Source organism: Cinclus cinclus, chromosome 2 (assembly GCF_963662255.1).
Source record: "Cinclus cinclus chromosome 2, bCinCin1.1, whole genome shotgun sequence".
In the NCBI taxonomy this organism is placed as follows: Eukaryota; Metazoa; Chordata; class Aves; order Passeriformes; family Cinclidae; genus Cinclus; species Cinclus cinclus.
This window is the reverse complement of record NC_085047.1, coordinates 33525595-33544232: the sequence shown is the minus strand read 5'-3', so window position 1 is coordinate 33544232 and position 18638 is coordinate 33525595. Positions and strand designations below refer to the sequence as shown.

General features: G+C 39.8%; 1 protein-coding gene across 1 annotated transcript in view; it reads left to right on the top strand.

The window, feature by feature from the left end:
• Positions 1-18638, top strand: part of TENM4 (teneurin transmembrane protein 4) — a 341874-nt gene that overhangs the window by 133249 nt on the left and 189987 nt on the right. The window contains exons 4-6 of the mRNA XM_062514903.1: positions 3493-3745; positions 8641-8739; positions 10757-10992. Coding sequence (XP_062370887.1) covers positions 3493-3745; positions 8641-8739; positions 10757-10992 — 588 coding nt within the window. The remainder of the gene's footprint in view (positions 1-3492; positions 3746-8640; positions 8740-10756; positions 10993-18638) is intronic.

The window sequence follows — 18638 nt, the reverse complement described above, 5'->3', positions numbered from 1 at the left end:
GTGGTGCTGTTGTCCTGGTAAATGCTTGCTGGTAGATGTAGAAAGCTGTATCAGACTTCCCCTGTATCCCATCTATGTGGTGGGATCTGTAAAAATTCAATTCTGTATAACAGACAGCCGATGATCCGAGCATCTTCCCACTGGGTAAGATCTACGTATGTACATGATGTAAGAGAACCATTGCAGCCGGCAATAAGTTCTCCTTCCTGTGGGGAAGTACAGCCACACAATTTGTATCACTCAAACATTGTGGGTCTAGTTAATAATCATAAAATCAGAGGTTTGGGTTGGAAGGTACCTCCCTGCCATGGGCAGGGACACCTTTTACTAGACTGGGTTGCTCAAAGCCCCATCCAACCTGTCCTTGAACACTTCCAGCAGTGGAACATCTGCAGCTTCTCCAAGCTTATTCAAATAAGGGACAGTTGAAATTTTAGGAAATCAAGAAAGGTTTGGTTGGCTGGTTGGTTTTGTTGACTTTCTTGATCTTGATTCCATAGGAGTTTTGGTTGCAGCAGAGGGTAACAACCTTAACCTTAAGGGTTTTTTTGCATCAAGAAAATCCTGCCCAGCTGCAGTAATTTTCAGTTGGAAGATTTCCTGGCTTGTGCTTTTGTCTATACCTTATTTCTAATGTTCCTTAATTTGAGAAGAGGACAATTAAAAAAAAAGAAGGTTAAAAGGCAAGGGAAATAATTACTAATTCTAGTCAAGGTATATTAAATTCCATAGTGCTCAGACATGACATAAGTGTTCAGAATTTGTATATGAATGAAATAAAAAACATTCTGGAAGGAAAAGCTACCTAAATGTCAGAAAAAAATGAAATGCAAGCTACAAAATCCTGTGAAAAATCACATAGACCAGAGTAAGATAGATGTGCTGTCTTTACTTAGCAAAGAAATCACGAAGGATATGAAAATAGAGAATGAAAATAACACATTCTTGCTTGATTCGAAAGCATTATCCATAATAGCATCTGCAATGTGTCTGTAATAATATGGTGTAAATTGGAATTTACATAACAGATCTTTGAAAACAGGCTCTGACTCACAATGCGAAAATGGTGCCTCCAGAAGGAAAAGTCAACCAATAGCAGGAGAACTTTGCAGAAGGCCTCTTGCTTATTCCAAGATCCACCAATTTAGTGCCTTTGTAGGTAGCAGAGTATTGATCTCAGGCATGAGCTATGCTGAAAACTTGAATAGCTGGTCTTGGAAAGCTCTGGTATGTTTCTCCTGAATATAAAAGTCATTTTTCTACACACTGAATTAAGTTTTTATTAATGGTTATAGATTGACAACCCTAAAAGTTGGAAACCCTCTATTTGTGTTCATCTCCCTCAGCTGGATTTAATACACTGTCCCTGTCTTGTTTCCTGTCTGTTGAGCAGGAGAAGACTCATTAATTTAACTAAACCAGGAGTAGAATTCCTTCACTGTTGTTTTTATTGCCTCAGTGGTCAGGACTCTAACTAAACAACAGTCCCCAGTAATACCCAGTCCAAGAATAGTTTGATACTTTGATTCACATGGTGCTGCAGAGCTGAGGTCAGACCTGGTTTAGTTCTGATATTTCTTGTCTGTTCAGTCCATGCTCATTGTTCTTCCCTTTCATTTGCTGGCTGATGTGCAAGTCAGAGGTCAGTATTATTGGCATTATAGGGCTTTTTAAAATTTGGTTATGCTTTGCTAAGTCAGATTTTTTAATAGTTCCTTAGATTCCCATGAAAAGTTAGTCTGTCCAAATGTAGATGACCAGCATAGACCTCTTTTTGAACTTGCTTTCAGACCAGTACATATGTGTCTGACCTTTCTGGGGATTAAGGGTAAAATGGATTGGGACCCTAAAACCACTCAGTTCTCCCTATGGAATACATACCTCTGTTTGCATGTCTAACCTGGCAAAGCCAGAGGTAAATGTATGTTCAGTCAGAATAATGGCACCCCTGTAGCTAACATGTATTGTTTTGCTAGATCACCTCAAGCACCATAAGGTTCCAGTATAACCAGCCATAATTAACAATGAAGCAGTGTGAGTCAACACAGGGTGAGGAGAGGCAGGATGGCTGTTTCTCACATCTCCATGTTTTATTTAATGTGTTTAACCATCTATGAAGCTACAAAGATACTGTGAGTGCTTTTCTTGTTCCTCTCCTAAATCCAAGTCCTAATCCAAATTTCAAAAGTATCACTAAATGTCTGATACCATTCATTGTAGTTTGCAACTACATCCAGTTTGTTCAGTTCTGAGATCTCTAATTAGAGACTAAATGGGTGTTTATTTCTCATGATGCAGAAGTCTGGTAAGTGTGAGGTTAATGGGACAGACACTCTTTTCAGATAAGGCATCACAAAAGTATTGTGTATTACAGAATCACAGAATGGGTGAGGTTCGAAGGGACCACAGTGGTCATCAGGTCCAACCTCCCTGCTCCAGCCAGCCATCCCAGAGCGCATGGCACAAGATTGTATCCATATAGTTCCCAAATATCTCCAGTGAGGGAGAACGCACAACCTTTCTGAGCCATCTGTTCCAGTGCACAGTATTAATGTCTTTTGAGCATGAACCCACTAAAAGCAGAGAGATGTGTCCTGTTTCTCGTTGGAATGTGCTGAACTATCGATCTCCTTCCAGTTCATCTTTAGAAAACTAAATACTTTAGTGTTATTCATTTCCAAAAAAAAAAAAAAAAACATGAAAAAATGCATTATGGTTAGCCAAAAAAAAGTAAAAATACAGATATAATCACCACTAGGCTCATCTTTCCTAGGTGTTTTTCTTCCTCAGTCTGCCTTCCTCAGTCTTCTGGATCAGAAGTACTTTGAGCTGTACTCAAAGTAGCCATATCACTGATCTTCCTTCACTGTATATTGTTTCATTTTCCTGATACCTCAGATTTTATGCCACATGCATTTTTACTCAGTTTGAGTACATTTCTAACAGTACAAACTATTAGATTTTGTTAAATTCTGTAACCCTGACATGCTTTTATGGCTTTCCCTAAACCCAGATTATGATTAAATGTATTCTCAGTCTTCTTGTTGACTTAACTATTGAAGTTCTTGGACAAAATGGGCAGAACAAACTTCTCTGGGAACTGTATATCCATCATAAACTGCCTCTAGCATGTTATCTATGCAGACTGGTTGTATTTTTCATCCTTTATCACAAATCAGTGCCACAGATAGATTGCAGTGTGCAACTTGCAGTTGTTCATTGGTGTTAATTTGGCTGTCAGGACAGCCTTTCTGCAGTGCCTTAAACTTTCATAACTTTTGTGCACGAGACTGAACTGTTTTTTCTAGCTGGCTCAGGAATCAATGCTGTCTCATTAGAACATATGGAGCAAGGCTGTGTTACCCTTTTGAGTTTCATTTAGGATGTGTGGCACCCCAGCCTTCATACTATTTAGAAGTGTCTGCACATAAATGAACACAGGATGGAGCTACTCAAATCATAAACCTTAAAAGTATTTTACTTATGTTTTAGATCATCCTCCAAATATTCAAAATCATTCAAGACTTCGAACTCCACCACCTCCAATATCACATGCTCACACTCCAAATCAGCATCACGCAGCCTCCATCAATTCCCTGAACAGAGGGAACTTTACTCCACGCAGCAACCCCAGCCCAGCTCCTACGGACCACTCTCTCTCTGGAGAACAGCCAGCCACTACTCAAGAGCCAGCCCATGCTCAGGACAATTGGTTACTCAACAGTAACATCCCACTGGAGACAAGGTAGGTCACTTTCTTTAGCATTTACAATGTATATGCTCAGGATGCTATGGAAAATACACACATCTGCATAGCCAGCCACCTAGTTTGTGAACTGGTGTTTGTCTTATGCATTTTGCATTGTATTTATTATTCCTTGTGTCTTTTTATTTGTACTAGGAGAAGAGGAAATTGCTCTTCTTTCATAAACTAAAAATTTTGCCTTTAACAGCTGCTCATAAGGTTATTTTCCTCATTTAAACTTGGAATCAGGATCATAGATTAAAATGTTCTTGGTTTTCTTTCTTTTATTTTCCTTTAATGTCTTTTCTTCCTATGTGGTAGGATAAATCAATATCCTATTTAAAAAACTGAAATCAGCCCATGTATTGAAAAGATTTAGCCTTGTAGCTGTGCCTCATCAAGTAGTACTTTCATAGTACATAATTCAGGAAAGGTTGATCTTGTTTCAGCTGATGAGGAGAGGTCAGCTGCTGCGTTTTTCAACACTGCTGCAGCAAGCATGAAACATTGGATAGCCCAGCATCAGTCATTTAATGTTGTTTCCATTTAGCTGTCATTTTCCACCTATGCAACACCTGAAGGGTGTGACAAGGGCGTACCAAGTCATTTTAGTTCATAGCTTTGTTCAGGGTCTCTCTAGGTTCTGGAAAAGAGAGCTCTCACATTCCCTCAGCCTCAGTCCTCCTATCTGATGGAGAGTGCATCTACTTGCAGTCCCAGTTGCTTTCTCCAGAGGTTTTGCTTCACAATTTCCATTGCTACCGAGCAGTCACTGGGGATGCTGGAGTCATTACCTCCCATACATGGTGTCTTTCAGTCAGCAGAGAAGTCTTCCAAGCCTAAAATATGGTGCACTTGATCAACTTTGTTTTAACTTTGTCTTTGTTCCTTCATTTGTTTCACCTCCTCAAACCAACAAGATTTTAGACAGCAAAAATCATGCAATAACTGACAATTGAGGCAGGGTCCAAGTTTGTCACATCACTGCCTGTAGCAATCTCGGGAGCAGCAGCAGCTGTTGCTGTATCATGGGAGAAATTGTACCCAGTTTTACCAACTTCTGCTAAGAGAATGTTTTTTTTAAAATGAGCACATCTGTCAATCTTTTTGAGAATGAACTATATCTGCTGGCCCTCAGAAACTTTCCAAAACAACCTCAATATCACATTTTGTGGCATTTAAAGATAATTAATTTCTCTGTGACTGCTTGATTAAAAAGACTCAACTAAGAAGCTGGATCCAAAAGATTAAGACAAAATTATAAGCAAGTAATGCAAGTGTGATTTGGCAACAGTTTCAGTAATTATATTGTGTTAGTAATTCTCAAGCACAAATACCAAAGCATTGCGTTTTATGTGATAATTTTTATTGAATTTACATTTAAAAATACTTAGGTCCCACTCCTGCAGCTCTTTTGTGATAATCCTCTATAATTCTGAAGGAAGCCCTGTGCCTTTTCCTAGCCAGGTGGTGAATTCTTTATAGAAGAGATAATACACTGTTTTAGTAGTGCAAAACCTTAAAGACTGTCCTCATTTCTTCTCTGTGAAATCATTGTGGATGAAAATCTTTCAAGATCTGAAGCAGACTGCTCTTGTTGCAGGTTGGATTGGTCACATTATTGCTGTTAATCAGACTGGCAGTTGGAGGTCTACCTGCACGAAGGGCTCTTTCTACATCATTTGGTGATTTTACTCTAGCATCACAGATCAGTCACATTTGTACTTGGTCCTCAATCTAACCATTTAATTAATTTGGTAGAAAACAGGTCACTTCAAGACTGATGGTGAGGCTTTTGACACACTGGTTGTAATGGCATAATTTCACCCAGTGTTCCTTTTAACAACAAGCATGTTGGAAAATACTTAATTTTGTGCCAACAGCAAATGAACACTACTTACTGTTCCTTCACTTACACAACATTAAGAAAATATAATGTGTTATAATGGTATCAATAAAGAGAGGATGCTGAGCTGCATAGATGATAAGTATATCTGTGACTAACCTCCACTCTGACAGTCAGCTCTTCTGACACACAGAGGTCTTCTGTTTCCTTTAGTGGGATTTGTGTAGAAATAAAACACCAGGCTTCAGAGCTGTTTAGCAAACTTGGATGCCCAGTTCAGCTTCTTCCATAAGACTGATCTTCCCTGTCTTCTCCACTGCAAAGATTTTTAGAACCAAAAAAAGACCATTACCTAAGAGAATAAAATATCCAATATGTGGAAATATAAATCCTGGCCAAGAGACATTAATCCAAGAATAAAGGCTTGTGAAGTTTGGAGATTATAGTAATCTCATGTTGAAAATGGAATTGTATTTCCGTTGTTTTTCTTTTTTTTTAAATCCCGTATTAGTCAACAGAGAGAGAGAGCACAAGAAAAAAAAAAGCTGCATCTTTTAAACAAGGATTGTCACAGGCTGTGGACTGTGTCTGCAGTTACAGAATTTAACCGGAATTTGAAGTGGCTTGATTTTGACTGCCACGGACTCCAGGCAGTTTTCAGAACTGGAAATTCAGACTGGTTTGTCACTGCTTGGAAATTTCCAAACCATAATGGTTGCAAGGGCAAGCAGAGATGTGCAGCATGAATATACAACTGACAAGATAAGCGTATCTGAGAACTTTGTATGCTGTAAGAGGAAGAGCCCCTCCTCTTCTCTCCCTCCTTTTCATTAGTTTCCCTTTACTCCCTTTTCTCTGTTTCTCCTTTCTCCTCTTTCTTTTTCTGTCTGCTCCCTTTTTTGTTGCTTTAAAAGCCATGTATTATCAAGGTTGTGATGAGAAGATCTTTGTTCAGCAGTCACTCCTGACAGGTGAGTTCCCCCCATATTTATTCCTCAGTCTTCTTTCTTCTGTGGCCTCCTTTCTGCTCCTTTACATTTGATCTTGTGGGAGCAAATAAATGCCAAGTAGATGGACATTTAATTGACAAACCAACAGTTTTCAGGAGACTTCCATTCCCAGGAAATCTCACATGGTAATCATGTAAGGTCAGATTTCTGCCACCAGTACTGCTAATGAGAAAGGAGAGTGTTTTGTAACAAGCCAGCGATTTACAGGTAATCTCCAAGGAGCAGACTCTGTGAGCCTTCCATGAGGAGGACGGTCACACATCAGTCCCTCAGGTGACCCATCGACCTCTCTGTTACAAGTGCATACATTATGAGATTATGTAACCCTCCCCTCTTGTGTTTTATTGACAATCCACAACTGAAATTCATGGAACCAATTTGACATGGATTTTAACTAACAATGAACTTTTATTGATTAGTGTGTTGCCAGGTGCCTTGCCTCCTACCCATTAAATGCTCAGTGCATGCACATATGCTGCTTCTTTTTGCATTGAACTCAACATCCAGTCTTTCCTGCATTCCCAGGGAATGTGAGGAAGCCGCAAACACTTGGGGATGGATTGATGTCTCAAGTGCTATGGCACACAGCTCATGCATGTTGAACCACTTTACTCCAAAGCTATGAATAGGAGTCACTTTGATTCAGATCAAGGAGTAGATCTGTTCTGTCAAAGCAACCCAAAAGCAGGGAGTTGAGCTAAACAAGTGCTGGCCTTAGCAGCAGCAAGAGGAGGAAGTAGAAACGAAACTTAGGTTTGAGAGCATTTTAGAAGAAACAGTATCAAGGTTTGTATAATGTGACAGGGTTGGTTTCTCTTTGTTTAGCATGTTACCTGAATCTAGTTTCTTTGACAGGAATTCTTGTTTGATTTCATATCACTTACACTCTCTAGGCTCGTAATCCTGCATATGTGGTAAAGTGCCACAATGATGTTATGTTTCCTTTACTGGTTTTTGCCTGGGGATTTATTCACATTCAGGCTTAGATTCAGTTTTGATGCTGAAAACAGACATGGGAAAAATTAGGACTATATTTTGTTTTAAAAAACATGGGAAGAATGTTCTTTTGCCAGGTCTTGAGAAACAAGCCCAAAGGTGAGAAGGACACAGTTTGCTCCCAGCTGTGCCTCTGAGTTAATTCTTTATGTTCCTGCTATTCTCCTCAAAAAGTACAAAACACTTTAGCATTTATAGGTCAAAATGTGACTCATAAAAGAACATGCCGGGAGGACAAATACCGCAAAAGGCCGCTGCCATGTGCAGAGTCAGTCCCAAGATTTGCATGCACAGGCCCTAAGTATCTTGCTTATTGCCTGTATTATCCAGATTATAGCAAATACTCTGCTGGTGGAATTTGGGTTACAGCTTAACCTGTTTCTAGCTTCTATCTGCTTATCACCAAGAGATAGTCAATATTCATATTGAGCAAGGTTTACATTTTGAAAAATTATGTTTTACTCTATATAGTGAGTTATTATTCCACAAAGGAAAATGGATCAATCAAATTGGAAACTTAAAAGTTCTCAAATACAAAACTGAGACTAAGGTAAAGGAGTGGCTGATTTTTGCTGGAAATCCGTAAGAAAGATAGATGCAAGAGTGCTACCAAGGTACTGGCCACAGTGGGATATAGATATTGTGCTGTGCCTTTTCAGAGTTACAGTAACACAGATGCAGGAGTATTACCAGATTACAGCTAGGCTGAATTGAAATCTGGTCCTTTTGATCCAGGAGTTGGGAAAGTTTCATGTGTCACTGGCAATAAATAATGTGCAATGAACAAAGACATCAACTTTTTTGATACATGCACATGGGCGTGTGTGCTTATATGTGTGTATATGCATATATATAGTGTATATATAAAGAAATGAACAGTTTTAAAAGCTATATATGTATATGTGTAGTATCTTATACATATAAATATATGGTCCATCATTCTAATTCCATGCACAGCTGCACTATAACCATTGTGGTTTATAAGATCACACTTCATATATGCATGACTCACTGGCTTCATTCATGTTTCCATATGTATGTAGAAACATAGCAAAGCAGACATTCCTAGAGACATTGCAGGACAACCTCATTGAGATGGACATTCTCACCTCCTCCCGACATGACGGTGCTTACAATGATGGGTATGTGACACTTACATGGTCTTCCTGTTTACTGTACAGTCATTATGATCCTTGCATGAAAGCATTTGGTCATATCAGTGATGTTTAAGGGCAACACCATTGCTGACCTCTTCCAATATGGCTTTGAAAATTAATTTCTGGGGCTTGGAGCATTGTGTCCTGTACATACTAGTGGCAGACTCATTAATTTGCTAGTGAGCCACTGCATGCCATTTTCTTTTTATCTCCTTACTGTTTTGAAAGTCATTTCATTTTTAGGAGGTACCTACAGCAATTTCAACTCCCATATTAACTAAAATTATTTAATTTTCATAAAAATCTGAAACCTTTATTATGCTGACAGCCTGATACTTCCTTGTCAAACTGATGTCTTCCACATACCTTGTCTGACAAGTGTCTGCTAGAGGTGTATGTAAGCCAAGCATTGGAGTTTGACTTAACCACCCATTCTGGCATCTTTGCACAAATTTTGATCACTTAACTTTTAAGTTATAATGTACTGCAGACTTGATACTTGGTCCCAAAACTGTTGAATCTTGTGTTGGCAGCTCACAGTTTGGTAGCCATCATTCACACAAGAGCTTACTGGTGTACTTGAACACTGCAGGTGCCTCATTTTTCCGAACAGATACATCTCTATCTAAATACTTTGCAAAAATGGGATAGTATCTGAATTACTGTAATTTTTTTTTAATGCAGAGCATTAGTAGAAATAAAGGATCTTTCTCTAATGCTCAGCAGTCATTCTTAGAGTACCAGTAGAAACATGTCTGTAGTTTTACAGGCACCTATTTTGGATAATTATGGATAATTACATTTTACTGCATGAATTGGTGGCTCTTCTGCACTGTGATGTTTCTGCATGTGACATTTCTCCCGTGAGTGCACAGGTAACTTCATGGGGGAAATAGAGTCACCTCTTCATCTGGCATTATCTGATTGCATTTACTCTGGCTACAAAATCTGGCCCCATAAGCCATGGAAGAATGTGAAAAGGGGTTGGAGCTGTTTCTCAGTCCTCACTAGCTGCATTTTTGTTTTACAGAAGCATGGTAGTAGATTAGTCCACTCCATTTCCCAGGTTTCATTCCCAGAATTTGAATGCCTTTTGCAGCATGATGTCCCACCTGAAAAAGTCAGGCTTCCTGTGAACAGAAGTTCCATTGGGACATTTCATTTCAGAAACTCATGGGCTTCAGTGTGTTCTTTTTATGCTGACTTCCATGAGTCTCACCCGAGGTGCTCTTGGGCTGGCTCTCAGGCTGTGTTTTTCATAGTGAGCAAAATACAGTGCTTCCCAATGTGTCACTGGACAGGAAATGCTGTTGCCTTTGACAGTAATTCACACTTTTTTGAAGATAGGCTTCAATCCAAGGTGATCTGGACTGCTTTATGGAAGCAGGTGCCTCTCCCCCACTGGCAATACACAGGACTTTGATGCTTTTAGCCACACCATTGTCTGACACTTAAATTTGCTGGATGGGGACAGTGTGAATATTCCCCTCTGTGACAATTTGGGTGCTATGGAATGGCTTCAGCTCTTTTTTCCCATCTCCATTCACCGATGCCACACAAAAAAACGCTCTCATGCAGTGATCAATAAACTGATAAACACCCTCCCTTCTTTAATCTGATCTCCACTCTTCAGCCTCTGTAGGGCATTTCTGTGGGAGTGTGAGCAGGCTCCCAGTTCTGCCCTGCCACCAGTCTGTTGTAGCTGTGCTTGGGGTTTTCATCTCACTCTAATGCCAGCTCTTCCACAGAGGAGACTCCCACTCTTGAAGAGTTCTCTGTGGCATTGTTGGCACTGTGATTCTTTGGTTTTGTTTTCTTTTTCTCTGTGTGACTTGCCTTTGATTTTTATTCTTCTCTTTCGTGCATGCCATCCATGTCCGTAGCCAGCATTGTGTGGAGCTGCTTTCCTCGTCCTGGCAGCAGTCGCCATTCTCCCACCCCACAAGTCCCTAAGCATCAATTTGTGTGAGGAGTCACTTGATGTTGGTCTTTCTTCCCTCAGGCACTTCCTGTTCAAACCTGGAGGCACTTCTCCCCTTTTTTGTACAACGTCGCCGGGATATCCCCTGACGTCCAGCACTGTGTACTCACCTCCCCCTAGGCCCCTTCCCAGAAGTACCTTTTCTAGGCCTGCCTTTAACCTGAAGAAACCCTATAAGTACTGTAACTGGAAATGTGCTGCTCTGAGTGCCATTGTCATCTCAGTCACGCTGGTGATCCTGCTGGCCTATTTCATAGGTAAGCTTGTTGCTGCTTGTTTTTCTTCTTTTTGTTTCATTTCTCTACAAACCCTCCCATACTGCTAATGTTTGGGAAACAGAGGGTCAAGACTGTGGTACAAAGTGATGAGGAAATAAGGCATATATTGACTTGTTTGTGTTACAGTGTTGTGGTAGGAAGCTTAACACCTGTCACAAATCCAGAAGTGCTTAGTAAAACATGAGTCGTATGAGGGAGTTGTGCTCCCTTCAGTATTATGGACTGCTTACATTCTGCACAGGAAAGTGTACCTGGAGTGAGGCAAAGCCCCCAGGTTTTTGCAAGCATCCCATTAGAACTGGTGGTGAGGTCCATGTCCAAATCCCAGTCACATCCAGGTCTGTCAGCGTTGACTTTAATAGGACAGGGTCAGAACCAAGATCCTGATACACAAAAATGTGGTTTAATTCTATCATTTGCTGGCACACCTGTTTCAGGGGCATGTAACTAGTTATACTGGAGTTCACAGGGTGACCAGGAGGACGGAGAAGGACTGGGTTGGGACTGTGGTTCAGCAGAGACCTTTTAGAGTAGGTGGTTCTGGTGAAATTTGCATCTTGGGTGGAAAAGCAATGGATTTTTCTTGAACTGCGAGTGATCTGAATTTCTTTGGTTTATGAGGCTTGTCAGTGTTCATTGCAAAAATGCATTCTTAGTGTGTGTTGCAAAAGTGATGGAACTGCTAGAAGGAAAGCAGTTCTTTGAAGCCTGTAAAGTCAGAATGTTACCATTACTTTTTCTTCAGTTCTGTTTGATATGTGTGTTATAAATGTCTTTAGGAAGTCCATTCATAGATTTCTATGTTAAACTGTCCGTGGTGCAAACTCCGGTTGTCAGACACTTTTAGATGTGATCATGGGTAAAAAAGCCCATTTCTCATGGCATGAATGAGTCTTTTTGATTTTGCTGTGATTTCCTGAACACTAATGATCTAATATAAAAGCTTGTGGTTAGAATTACAAATCTTAGTCTGGATTGAAAGATTTTGCTTTCATTTTACATGAATATAATTAGCACCACCACGAAGGATTGCTTTTACTGTGTTCCTTTCATATATACTTCTTTAATGACTGATACTTTTCCACTTCTGCCTTGCATCATACTCTGGTCACTTTTATGTCTCCTGTAAGAGGAGCAGGAATGATTAATTAACCAACATTAAATCAGCAGCAGTTTGATGAACTATGCAGTCAGTTTTCATCATTTACTATGTACATTTGGAATCGCCTTTCTCATTTGTCTGGTATTCTCCTTATGTCCTGAACATGGTTCCTTTGGACATTATCTCTGTGTGTCAGAGGAAAATCATTTCAGCTCAGCCTAGCAGTGCCAGTTCATTCTGGAGGAGGAGATGTGTGCTGGTTGATAGATGGAGAAGAGTTTGCTTTGCCACTCTCCAACTCAGAGCCCTGTCTCAGAGTTCACAAAAAAAAAACCACACTCCTGCTTAAAACCGCAGTTAATGTTGTTAAAAGGAAGGTCCACTGAGTGCCCTCCCATCCTTTTTATCCTCTCCATTCAGTTGAATTTGCTGGCATTTGCCAGATACCACGGATGGCTGGCAAGGTGCCAGAAATGCTGAGCAGGTTGAACCACTGTAATTAAGGGTCATAATTACTAATTTCTAAAGGAACTACCAATTATTAAAAATCAAATCCAATAGTTCAGTTCAGCATAAACATACTTAGCAAAGATTGTCTCTACCAGACCCAGTGTTCTAAGCAACGAGAAAAAAGGCAGATATTTAATTAGATTTTGATGAAAAATTGTGTTTAATTTCACGTATAATCAATTATTAATTACTGTAATGAGTGACTCTGGCGGGGTTTACTAATTAACTCATTTAAAAATTATGAATAACCTTTTCATTTGTAATTATTTTTTACATCCTGTCAAGTTGCAGATGAGAATTGTATCACCTAACCCAAAAGAAAAGAAATGAATGAGGGAGTCAAAATGTTTGTACTTTCACTAAGTTAAACTGAGATGTTTTGCATTTTGATATGAACTATGTAATTCTTAACGGGAACTTACTTATCATTCTAAGTAATGTGGTCTGCTTGCAGACACATTACTGGTTTTCCTCCAGTTTGAGGTTCCCCCCACCATATTTGCATAATTGCATTGTCTTACAGATACTTTTTCTCATGTAAGCAGTGCCTTGCTCTTTTCAGTGCCATGAGGAGAGTCTGAGTGGTAAGTTATAACTTAGTCATGAGTATAAGGTCTAATCTGTATAGCAGTCTGAGAGAATTGGGAACTTGTCTGCTTTCCATCTGCTTTTGTCAATTAAAACAACCACAGAAATTTTCTTTTAATGACCTTTTTCATCCTCCAGGGCAAACTGGGGTCATTGGAAAGGTTCCCATTTAAGTGAATGGACTTTAGGTTGTGTCCCATGGCAGCAGCTTGGCATTCAGTCTGTTTCTTTCTGTACACTGGTCAGATAGTGGAAATACTTCAGAGTGGTGTCTAGACCTTCAGGATGTTCCTTGCAGCATCAGGCATGTCACAGTCCTGTGTTTAAATATTAAAAACTGCAGCCCTTTCCTGTCCATAGCGGTGTGGAGCTAAAGACATTACAGAAGAGACTCTGCCTCGGGCAGTACTTCCTGTGTGACAGACACTCAGACACAGCTGTGGTGGGTGCCCATCTGAGGCAGCCAGAGCTGCATGGAAACAACAAGGCACTGGTCATTTCTGAAGTTTTTTGCTGAAGCCAGTTCCTTTTTTGAAATTCACCTGGAGAACTTGCTAAATCATTTGTTTGAGGCCAAAAGGCAGAGCTTCTGTTATTTCATGTACGTTCTTACAGCATTTAGCAGTCTGAGGTTCATTTATCCTGCTGGGCTGTTCCAAAATGAGGAGACGAGACATAAATAGATGTCTGTGGCAGCTGAATGGCTGCTGTCATGTGTCAACACTGTGATCAAGGTGAAGATTTTACAGGGCTGAGTCACTGGTCTGGAGAGATAATGACGAACAAAATATGAGAGAGTGTATTAAACCCCAAAAGCTGGTTTTCATTTGAATTAACCAGCTTTTGATTGACTTGTTGCCCCCTTATCAAGTAGTCAGACACCACACTAAGGCAGTGGCTACAGTGCTCATCAGTGTTTTGCACACACACAGCTTATGCAAATCCCATGAGCACCACAGAAGCTTGACTCATGGGGTGAGAGCACCAAGGAGAAAAGCAGGGGTACATGAGGGCTGCAACATTCAAGTGGTGGAAACACTGAAATCAAAGGCCTCTTTGAGCAGCTCAGAACTGCCCTGCAAATTTGCTGTTTCAGGAGTTCCTGAAGAGACATGACTTTAAAATTGAATTCTCCATTTTAGGAATGTCCATTCAATAGACAGCTAGACAAGAAAAATTTTTATGGCTTTTGCTGGGATTTGATGGGGTCTGCATAGCATTGAGTTGTGCCTTGGAGGGCTAGTTTCTAGCAAGATTCTAATGGCAGAGAGAATCCCACGAGGTATGTTGCTATGCTAATACTTTGCCAGCAGTTCCTGTACCTTGTAGATGCCAGACCTGCTAGCAGAACATTGTAAAGAGTCTCTGACATTGCTGTACTGCTTGGGGGGAAGTTTAGAAACAGAAAATAGCTGTTTGATTGTCCAGATCTCCATGCCCAGCAGCTGTTTGGCTAGGTCTGTGGAACAGTTTCTGAATTAATTAGTGATGGAGAATAGTTTCTGCCTGTTTAAACAGAAGTTATTATCCTCTGCCTGATGTAGATTCCAGACTAGATGGAAGTACAATTTGATGTTGTTAGGCACTTGCAATTTTCCTATACTTAAGCATGTGCTGCGGTTGCATTGCATGAGCAGCAAGAAAGATGGGCATTTGATTTAGATTAAAGCTAGGGCTGGAAAATATATTATGAAGCCAAAACAGTCTTTCCTTTTTATTGGAGTCAGAGCTCTCTACTTTTCAGCTCTGTGTTCATTTGAACTCTGTACAGATGCAGCTTCACTTGAATAACAGTGTTGCTTGCTGCAGGCAAATGCTTTGACAGTAAAAGTGTGCTAGGACTGTGATGTATTTTATAAAGTGTCTTTCTTTTTATTTTCTAAGAATCACCCCAAAAGCTAACTTTAGCTCAGTTTGTCCATGATTCTTTGATGCTATGGAGCAAACCCGATTTAAAGCAGCTCTCCAAAGCTCTTAGAATTCTAATTAGTTACCAGTGGATGTATAGGGTACCAATTACCATGGTGTTTACATGGTAAGAGATGAATAGGAAAAGTTGCTAATGTTTAATTATTAAACCTGATCCATATCTATTAATCATACATTCATATTAAGGATTTTATTTACATTAAAATATAAAACAATTTATTACCCTGCCAACAGGCAACTTTCACTTTATGCTTTTAATACTCCTTTTCTGATCCTAGGTTTAGTTCTATTTTGCTACTGTTGACATTTGTTCTATTGATTTACAAGGACTGTAAATCAAAATCTTTGAATGTTTTCTATGTCCATCTTGTCTTTGGAAAAAAGGCAGAAGTGGGAGCTAAACAATCTGTTCAAGCAAAGCCTTCATGTTATGAAGTCAATCTGTTATCTCAAACAGAGCTTTGAGGTCCTTTCTTGATTCTTTCACATCTTCACAAAATCACTGTGGTCTAATCACTCAGTGACTGCAAACTCATTTATTTAATTTTACCCTTAATCAATAAAAATGTCATATCCATTCTAAAAGGTACTTTAGTATTACCAGTGATTTATTTTGTATATTATAAATGTTTGTTAAACATCATTCCAAGACACTGGTTGAGAGGGGACCATCATCACAAGCCAGCACTACCATTTTTTCCTGTATACCAGTACTTGAATATGTGGGGTTTTGTTTTTTTCTATTAAAGCTGGTTCTTATTGTACCAAATGCAGACAAACATTGGTGGGGCAAGAGGGTTAGTGCCAGTCTCTCACTAAGCAGGACAGTTTAAATGACATATAGCTCTTCCTTTTATACCCCTGACATTTAGAAAACACAGGCCTTACTCTTCTTGTGCACATGCTGCTCTTACACTGGAACAACTGCATTTCCTTCAGCACAGGTTCAAATGCAGTCAAGAGTCAATGGCATTGGGCCCAGTGCCTGCAACAGGAACTGGAAAAATCTGCATATATTTTTATAAATTCTTGGTTCTGGAAATGGACCTGACTGAAGATAGAATATAAATCATGACAGATGTTAACTCTTCAATCCAGTTTTGAATGATCTTTTATGTCGTTGCACCCCAAATTTTGTCCCTGTAAATTTTCTCACAAAGGCTAAGGCATGAAAATAGTCTCAATCTCATGGAGAGATGCCATGAACTTGAGTTTCTGTCTGACTACTCAAAAATGCATGAAGTTGCAGAAATCTTTATGCATGTTTTGTTCCATACCAAAGAGATTGGGAGGGTCACAGGGCTCTGTTCACCTCAGTCGCACTTCACTATGTTAGAGAACCAGCATTGTGAAGTTTACAAGAGGCTGGTGAGTAGAAGTGAGCTCAGGAAAACTGCCTCAGGGAATCTGGCAAAGTAAACTTTCCCTGGCCGGATCCCACAATGAAATAGTGACTCAAATGCTTCAGCCCCACCTCCCTCTCAATATGCATGCACACATCGAGAGTAATTATCAGAGAAACAAGAAAGACACAAAATTAAATCAGTGGCCTTAAACTGAAAGAGAGAAGGTTTAGATAGATACTGGAAAGAAATCTTTCATTGTGAGAGTGGTGAGGCACTGGCATGAGTTGCCAGAGTTGTGACTGTCCCATCCCTGGAAGAGGTCAAGGCCAGGTTGGATGTGGCTTTGAGCAACCTGGTCTAGTGGTAGGTGTGCTTGCCCATGGCAGGGTGGTTAGAACTAGATGGCCTTTTTTTTGGGGGGGGGTCTCTTCCAGCCCAAGGCATTTTAGGATTCTGTGCAAATCAAAACCCCAGTGTGTTACATTCAGTTATACATTTCTGCCTTTTTGGTTGTCTTTTGCCGCAGCTTTAAGTACGTGGTTGTATGAATTACAACATAGATCTTTTATTTTCTATCACCTGCAAAGTCAACAAGAGCTCTTTGTATTATTAGGTGATTGTATGCATCTTTTCTTTTTTTATTTTGAATTTTCCAGTGTCTTTTTGGATAGCAGCCACTCCTAGCTTTATAATTTAGAGCGTAGGAACTACAAGTGATTTATCCACTACTGTGCTTTAAAATAAAGGTGCTAAAGGTACAAGATGCCACTTTAAAGATATTCTTGTGAAGATCAGTTCATTCAGATGGGTGTTATAAACCTTACCATAGAAGCTCCATTAAAGACCATTCACTGTTTCCATCTAAATAAGATCTGTAACCTGACATTAAAAGTGTTGTGATCAGAGAAATACATCATGGTGGATATGCTTTTGAAAGAATCACAGAATCACTTAGACTGGAAAAGACTTCTAGGATCATCGTGTCCAACCTTCGGTGGAACTTGACAATGTCAAATAAACTACAGCATAAAGTGCCATATCAAGTTCTTTTTTGAGCACCTCCAGGCATGGTGATTTCACCACCTCCCTGGGCAGGCCATTCCAACGCTTAACAACGCTTCCATGAAGAAATTCTTCTGTTGTCTAACCTGAACGTCCTCTGGCACAGCTTGAGACTGTGTCCTCTTGTCCTGCCACTTCTTGCCTGGGTGAAGAAGCTGACCCCCACCTGGCTACAAGCTCCTTTCAGGTGGCTGTAAAGGGCAATAAGGTCCCCATTTGAGGCTCTTTTTCTCCAGGATAAACACCCCCAGCTCCCTCAGCCACTCTTCATAGGACTTGCTCTCTAGACCCTTCACCAGCTTCATTTCCCTTTCTGGGAACAAAGGAGAGACACTGCTGCAAGAAAATATTACTGGAAACATAGAACAGAAAATACTACAGACCTTCTAATTTTGCCAGACTTGCCCAATCTGTGGAAGCTGGGAAGTACTAAAATGTAGATATTCCATGTGATGACAATATGTTCTGAACTTGGCAGCAAAATTTCTGCTTTGCAAAGTGGTTAGTATGTCTTCAGAGTCTACAGTGATAAATATAGTGGTCAAGTTTACATTTTTTTCTCAGCTAATTCAGTGTTTATTGGAGGCAGAAAGAAGGATAAGAATTCCCATAATTTTAATTTTAAATTATTTTCCCAATTTTTAATATGTTATATCCATAAACTGTCACATTGTGCAGGCTGACCTCTTTGCATATTGAAGCCCAGCAAACTCCAGCTATTTACCTGTTTTACATAGGTAAGTCACATATCTACTTCAGCTAGCTTTCTCCCAGCTTATATGTGTAAGCATCTCATTAGGTCTTTCTGGGCTATAAAAGTTACATTAGGATATTGTTGTACAGCATCTTCTTGTGCTTACTCCTTAAGTCATTTGCTCTCTCTGCTTTCCAGTTCCAGTGTCCCATCTTATGGACACAGTTTGCAGTCCATTATCCAAAGTCTATAGGCTGACCATTGACACTTTTTATTTTAGTCATTCAAATTTAGTTACTGCCCTGGTCTTCTATTTTTCTGTTCTGCCCTCCTCATTGTATTTCTCATTGAAGTATTTGAGTCATCTACATGTTTAGTGATCCATGATTTTATA